At 39.6% G+C, this 7,847-nt stretch overlaps 1 protein-coding gene across 1 annotated transcript; it reads right to left on the bottom strand.

The window, feature by feature from the left end:
• Positions 1-1,324: 1,324 nt before the first annotated feature.
• LOC122652670 (trihelix transcription factor ASIL2) lies at positions 1,325-7,265 on the bottom strand. The gene is made up of 2 exons (XM_043846476.1): positions 6,368-7,265; positions 1,325-1,634 (listed from the first exon to the last, which is right to left on the bottom strand). Exons 1-2 carry the CDS (start codon positions 7,206-7,208, stop codon positions 1,621-1,623), a joined length of 855 nt encoding a protein of 284 aa, XP_043702411.1. The 5' UTR covers positions 7,209-7,265; the 3' UTR covers positions 1,325-1,620.
• Between the last annotated feature and the right edge of the window lie 582 nt (positions 7,266-7,847).

Raw genomic sequence — 7,847 nt, 5'->3', positions numbered from 1 at the left:
CAATCCTAGCTCCACCGGTTGCAAGAGAAATAAATGGAAGAGAAGTGAAATTAAAACAAAATTTTTTATATTTATTACTTAACATGATTATAATCATTAAATAGTTAACTCCAAATATAATTGTTAATTAACTTTACTTTGCAATTAAAATCCCTTAGATTTGACAAAGAAAATGAAAATTACATCTTAAGCCTAAAAGGGCTACCCAATGCACAAGGCTCTTATCATTCTAGGGAGAAGCAGATATGTATTCAGCCATACCCTCACTTTGTAGAGAGAGGCTGGTTCCCAATTTGAACCCTAAGCTATCAAGTCACGATGAAGTAACGCCTTACCTTTGCACCGAGGCCCACCCTAAATATGCTAATCAGGTATTGAAATATATTTAAGCATTCGCATCTGAACTCCATTCTTTTGATGTGATTTTGTTTCTTTACTCATTCCCCAGCATTTTGCACTACAAAATATTGACATTTTTTTAAAAAAGGAATTTCATATTTTAAATGTACAACTAAATAATCATTAGCATCAAGAAACTTTCCAATTCACTTAAATTCTATTTGGTTGAAGGGAAATTAAAGAAAAGGGAATGTGAAAATTTTAAACTTAAAAATGAAACTTTCATAATCATTATCAATTTCTTATCATATTTGATAATGATGTTTTTTTAGATATAATTTCTACTTTACCTTTTCAAAATCTAAAGAATTTAAATGCAAAGTGGATTTTTATAACCAAATATGATAATTTAGAATTAGTAATATAATCATGTGGTAGTGATTACAAAAACTCCTTTCTCAGGCTTGAAAATGTCACTTCCCCTCTCTTTAATTTCCCTTGGAACCAAATGGAACCTTACGCAATGCAATGCAAGTCTAGCGAAAAATTCAAGTGGTTCTCTCTAACAGCATTACCATAGCACTTCAATAAAATTGTATCATTCGGATTGAAAAAACCCTTCCTTTGGATGGTTGATGAGTTCAAAGCCCCCATTGGAAAAGAAACAGTCTCTACCATCAGGCTATTTGCCTATTTCCTTTGTAGGCTTTCAAGGATTATCTTGTGTGTACTGACTTGGCTGACATAGAGGAAGCTCTCCACAGTAGCAGGATACTATGTTCCAACATGTTCTCCATCAACAGCTTATGAATGCCTCCACCATTTTCACCGAGAAATGAAATTTATAGTTATTTCCAGCTTTCACCATATAAAGCAGGCTGCCACCAAGCTGCCTGCTTGGTATATGGTTCAACACCACCTTATCCTTCTTCAATACTAACCTACAAGCCAATAGTTCTTCATGCAATCCACAAAAGGAGAGAGATGATGATCAATGTTAATAATTTTATCTGCTCAGAATATTCTAGCTTTGTCCCAAAAACAAATAAATAGAATTCACCAGATGACATATATTTACTGTAACTATACATTTCTACTCGAAGCTCCAGTGCCAGCCAAGCCACCTCCGACTCTTGGCATCAGAGAGACAAAATTCTCCATTTGTTACTTGTACCAACATTTGATGGAAAAGTTTGCAAAGCAGAAGTGGCCGAAATTTCATGGACTACAATGTATGTTTCCAAAGACCAAACTCAATATGAAAAGCTCTCGAATGGCTGGCTATAGGTAACTATCTGAAAAACACAGGAAAAGAAAAAAGGATTAGATGAGCAAACTATTGCAGAAGTACAGTTACCCCCTTGCGGAAGTACAGATACGAAGCAATCATTTACTTTGCACTGATTTTTTTAACTATTATGGACCCCAAGCATTCAATCAATGACTACATTTCTTAATCCTGCCTCAACTACACATCAAGTTCACATCAAATACAGAAACAGGAAAAAAATACTCCTGTCTTTTGAGCTAAGCATTCAGGAAAATTTAAAGAGTCGGTTGACAAATTTAGCTAACAGGAAATATGCTTTACTAATAGTTCATAATGTATGCAAATAAAACATATGCTGATGGAAAAAGTTCAAGCCAAATCCAAATCTGTATCTTCACCAACATACACGGAACAAGATAGTTTCCAAGAGATAGGATATGAAAATAAGTACAATGGCAATCTTATCAATGGAAGATCTGTATTTTACATTTTCAAGTACCAATCAGCTGCCATTATTCCGTGTGAAGTTATTAGCCCCGAAAAAGAAAGGAGGGACATCGTCCATCCATAGAATCCTGGTGTAAACATTAGACAAAGCAGAGCAATCATCTCTTCATCAGCAAACAAAAGGGAGCCACAAACCAAAACCGCTACACTATATAAAGTGAAATCATCCCCAATAAACCATTATCCAAATCCCCTGATTTTTAATTGGATGTGAACATATATCTTGACAAATTTCCAATTCCACCTGTAAAAAATATCAAAATAGGGAGGTACAAAATCATGTGAAGGAAAGCAGTTGTTTGCCAGAGAGGTCAGAATAGACTTCACGATCCATTAGAGATATTCTTCTTTAGGTAGAATGCATCCCTTGACCATTTTGACTTCCAACTGTCCAGTTAGCCAAAAAAAATTCCTCATAAAAATCGTTTGCATCTTTCATTAGTAGTATGGAGAGAATGCCGATCATATACAGTTCACTAGGTCCATCCAAGATATCCTTCTTTTGCAAAACCATAGTTCGTTCTCCACTGAAAGGGGGAGAAAAAAAAGGGGGGGGGGGGAAAGAGAGAGAGAGAGAAACTACAGGAAAGATAATAAACAGCTTCAATGGAACCAACTACATCTACTTAGAAACTAATTCTTACTTTGGGAAGTCAAATCCAGGACCTGTCCACAGAAATATTTTTTTAAATAAAATAGAAGCCAAACAGAACATAAAACACTAACTTGACCTGAATGTGACATAGAATTGTCAATATAACTATGATACACAAAAACAAGAGAAATCAAACAAATAAATACATACTAAATAAACAACTATGTTAATTTTTAAAGCAGCCACCTCTTATCAAAAGGTATCTGATATGTTGTTGCTATGCATTTCTTTCCATTTGTCATTATGTGAAGCATATGGAAAGAGTATACAAGCTCTTTGATTAAACAGGAGAGGAAAACTAAAGACTGAATCTACTCCAGCCAATGAAGCAGGGGAAAGAGTATAGAGGCTCTTCAATAGAACAAAGGTGGTAAAGCTAAGGACTCTATACTCTGCTTCACTGGCCTCAAATTGACAACCTTGGTTGATTTTGTTCAGACGGCTGCTTCTTGGAGTGGTCCCACACACACACACATATACATGTATCTATATATAGATATTTATTTCTTTATACTCTGTTTCTCTGGCCTCAAATTGAAAGCCTTGATTGATTTTGTTCAAATGGCTGCTTCTTGGAGTGGTCACACACACATATATATATTACAAAATCACAAAATGATCTTCTAGCTTGTGACCACTGGTCACGGGTTCGAGCATGGAAACAGCCTCTCTGTGAAAGCATGGGAAAGGCTGCGTAAATTATGACCCTTCCCAGACCCCGCAGTGGCGGGAGCCTCGGGCATTGGGTACGCCCTTTATTTTTACAAAATGATCTTCCAGACTTTTACAAAGAAAACGTTCTGCCCTTGTACAAAATCACCTGAGTAAACAATCTGGAGACGGAGATGTAATCCATTTAAAGCACACTAAATTGGTCTATCTGTCAGACAACTTTTTACTTTTTAGATAGTCCCAGAATGTGAAAACTTAAAAGAATGATATGGCAAATATCTCCACTGAGACCATTCTAAATCCCCATTTTAGGCCCTCAATGAGTCAGAAGAGTAGAATACCAAAGTTGGAAGCTGCAATCTTCATCTATTTTCCATTATTGAGGAACTAAAGATGGAGATACCAAATCCCCATCTAAACCATTCTGGTTCTCCTTTCAGGCTCTCAATGAGCAAGAGTAGAATGTCGGAAAATCCAATCCTTCCATCTATTTTCAATTATAAAGTAGTTGAATATGGCGAGTAAAAACCATGTCACTAGAACTACAGTATTTCTCAATGCTGTGTGGCCTGTCAATCAGAAACATATCTTAACAAGGTTAGGCAGGAGCCGCAGGACATTTTTCTAGGATCAGGGTCAGAGCTAATTGATGCAGCACAACCCCTAACAGAAGGTCAAATTTTCGACTTTAATTAAACAATGAGTGCAGCCCTAATCCAGTGAGCTATGCATGAATCTCCTATAAAGCACAGGCCCTTGCTCTAAAGAAAGAACATATAATTCAGCATGATATTCTTTCTAGATATTAAAGGTGGCTGACATGAAAGGGGATGGATTCTTCTCCATTCTTTTCATGACTCTAGATTTCAAGAAGTGCCAGTCATCCTTCAGGTTTCATCTAAACTTGCCACTCTACCACCTTTATTTGAAGGGAGACCATTATAAATAAAAAGGCGTTATAAGGATGATCTCAGCACCTTGGGTGATAGCATATAGTTTTGAAAAGCAACTAGCATAAAACCCCCAGTGGAGTAATTCAACGCTCAAGCTAGTTCATCCAGTTACATGACCCATCAAATGATGATGGTGCAAAAGGAATTTGTGGCTCAATATGCCAATTTTACCTATTCAAGTGGGCCTACACAAATTGCACAACTTCAAGTATTGGTAACATATGAACTCATGATCGTAATAGGGAACACCCCCCCCCCCCCCCAAAAGGGGGAAAAAAGCACAATCTAAGACTTAAACAAGAAACAGTAACTATAAATTAAGCTACAAAGCCAATTCAAAACTAAGCCCCATCATTAACCACATGAATAAATGCAAATGATTTCATGAATAATGCCTAACTCCATCTTTTAAATTGAACAAACCAGCCACGATAACAAAGGACCCCTTTAACACTTTTAACCGACAAAAACAAATTCTAAAATCCCTTACACTAGGTTAGGGATGAAAAAAAAGGGAGAAGAAATTGGATCCTCACAAATCATGTTTCATCTCTAATTTCTAGTATTCAGGAAAAGATATGAAGCTTACCTCCAATGCTCAGAGTTTATTGCACTCATATAATAGCAGCTACCAATCGAAAGACCTTATCAGACCATTATTTGTATGTCAAGCCTTTTAGATGATCAATCTATACGTTCCACTAACCAAACTGATGTCAACTACAAAGATCATCTCCCTAACAGAGAAGATACCACAACACCTAAATAAGTCAAACATTATGTTGACTTTTTGAACTTGCACTCTCTTTACACACCTTAATAACAACCCAAAAAATGTCAAATACAACAAAAGTCACTACAAATTCTATTTCTAATTATCTCTGTGATATTTCATCAGATACTAAGCATGTAAAGCATTACTTGCAGTTAAATTCCTGTACTCCTGATGAAAATGAACTACCCAAAAGTCTTATTTTAGTATCTCCCAATCTTTTCTTTTGTATATATCCATTCTTTGCAGAAATTCAATCCATGGTTAAATAGAGTTGGTCAAATACAAAGAGAGACGCAGCCAAGCAGAATATCCTAGAATTAACTAGAACTAGGAGCCTAGGATCAGAGGACCCAACTCATTTTGCAATTATAGACAATCAAAGATCTAAACAATCCACTCTACTCAATGGCTGAACCTATACACCAAAAAGTTAAATATAGATAAACAACCCCAAGGCCTTCTGCACGGGATGATTGGTTGATGTATCCCATAGACAACCCTTGTCTTAAGGACATGAAAAATTAAACGAAATTAATTGCAACCAGAGGCATCAGAGAAGATCCTGAGTTAAATATATAATTTTGACATATGTAAGAGTACTCTGTTCCATACACAAGGTCGAATCAGACTTACACTTTCAAGGATTCCCCCCCCCCCCCCCAAAAAAAAAAAAAAAACCACCCTTCCCCATCTAAAAAAAGGATGGTTCAATTATAAATGAACTGTACAACACAGAAACACAAACACTACGCAGAATCTAGTGAAGAAATCTCAGAACCATCAAAATTTCAATAGAGAAGCTAAATAATAACTTCCAGAGATTACACAGAACTGTTTGCAACCAATGGAACCCCCAAGTACTACCAAAGAGATCCAGGTTAATACCAAGCCAAACGCAGTCCATTGCCAGCATCTATTCGAGCCTTATGGGTTTCAAAACTGTGGCCGGAGGAGGAAATCTAAAAGCGGTTGACGAATTGCAAACTAACCATAAAAATAACATACATGAAGTCACATATGTTAACAAATGACAATTACAGCAGTTTCGTTCAAAAAATGTATGCCTACTATGAACTATCCTCCCAAAATCAGCAATACTGATAATTGTAACTTAAAGAAAGACAGAAAGAGCAGATCAAAGGACGAGAGAGAGATAGGGTGCGTGTGTGTGTGTGAAAGAGAAAAATCCTTCTCACCAGAACCAGAAGCTCTCTTAGCACGTTTAATCTTCTCAAGCTGAACCTGGGTATCCATAAAAAGCTGCATCCTCTGAAACTCCAAATCTTTGGCAAACTGCATCCTCTGCTTCTCCAATTCAATCATCTGCCGTTGCTTGGTTCCTTCGACCCTCTCATAAATCTCCCCAAACCTCGTAATCGCCTGCGCCAGTTGACGAAACCCATTCATCTCGCCATCCCGACGCCGGCTCTCCGTGCTCGATCTCGACGATCCCGAATCCACGTCGTCATCGTCATCATCAGCAGCAGCAGCCGCCGCGGCAGCCGCAGAGATATTCCTACGGAAGAACGAATCATCAACGGCCGGAGAAGGGCGCTTCTCCTTACCGGATCTAACCGGAAGCGGGACCGGCGAAGCGTGAGGGAGCGAAGGAGGGGTTTTTCGATAGGGCAAAGGAAGGGCCAGAGGAGGCGAAGATTTCTTGGCAGGAACCGTAGATCCAATCAGAGCATCAAGGCGGTAATAGAAAGGCCATTTACTGGTTAGGGTTCCGTCAGAGGCAAGAATCCGACCCTTCTCGATCTTATACTTCTTCTTCAAGGTGTCGATCCGGTTCTTGCACTGGACGTCGGTGCGTCGGGCCTTCTTGTTGGCACCGTGACGAGTGTTAACAGCATCGGCGACCTCCTGCCAGTGTTTCTGACGGAGGTTGCCACGGTTGAGTTCGAGGTAACGATCGCCCCAGGCCTCAATGAGGGTGAAAGTGGCGTCCTCGCTCCAGCAATCCTCACGGAAGGGTAAGGGGTTGTGAGAAGGTCGTGGTGGCGGCGGCGAGGTTGGGGTATCGGATCCGTCCATCGCCGCCTATTTGAGCGTCAAAGGGGATGGTGTGTGTGAAGAAGGAGAAGAGAAAGGGAAAAGGGCAATGGGGGGGCGTCGGTGGTAGAAGAAACAGAGAGGAAGTGGGGGAATGTAACAAAGAGTAGGAAGAGCGGCAGGAATGCGCCGGCTGTCGACAGGCGCGTGAGCCGCATGTCTATGAAGAATAAGGTACGGTCAGGTCGCCGGGGGGGAGGAGCGCGTGCGCCGACGTTCGCGCGGGTGCTTGCGTCACACTGGTCGGCTCCGATCGGGTCGGCTCGGCTACACTTATGTCGTTGTTGGTGTCGTAGTAGTAAGTAGTAGTTGTTGTTGTAGTTGAGTCATTGTTTCCTTGCCTTTGCGTTTCTCGTTCGTTCGTTAGACCCGGTGAGAAAGAGAAGACGGGGCGAGAGTGAGAGAGAGAGAGAGTGAAGAATCTTCCGGTTTGTCTCTGTCTATTGTACAGGACAGTCAGGGACTGGAAGTCTAACTTAGGGAGGTTCTGAAAGGACATAAACAGCCTTGGACTTTTACGGAAAAAAATTATATATATTTGTGCGGTCGTCGTCGTCGTCGTATTGGAGGGTAATTAGGGGAATAGAAAAATTAGGGTCCCGTGGGAAATTTCCGAATGAG

Source organism: Telopea speciosissima, chromosome 2 (assembly GCF_018873765.1).
Source record: "Telopea speciosissima isolate NSW1024214 ecotype Mountain lineage chromosome 2, Tspe_v1, whole genome shotgun sequence".
In the NCBI taxonomy this organism is placed as follows: domain Eukaryota; kingdom Viridiplantae; phylum Streptophyta; class Magnoliopsida; order Proteales; family Proteaceae; genus Telopea; species Telopea speciosissima.
Note: the sequence above shows the minus strand (reverse complement) of the source record. Positions and strands in the feature narration are given on the sequence as shown.

Bases quoted from the DNA above. Each gene is read 5' to 3' on its own strand.
- LOC122652670 (XM_043846476.1), bottom strand. From the start codon at position 7,208: ATGGACGGATCCGATACCCCAACCTCGCCGCCGCCACCACGACCTTCT.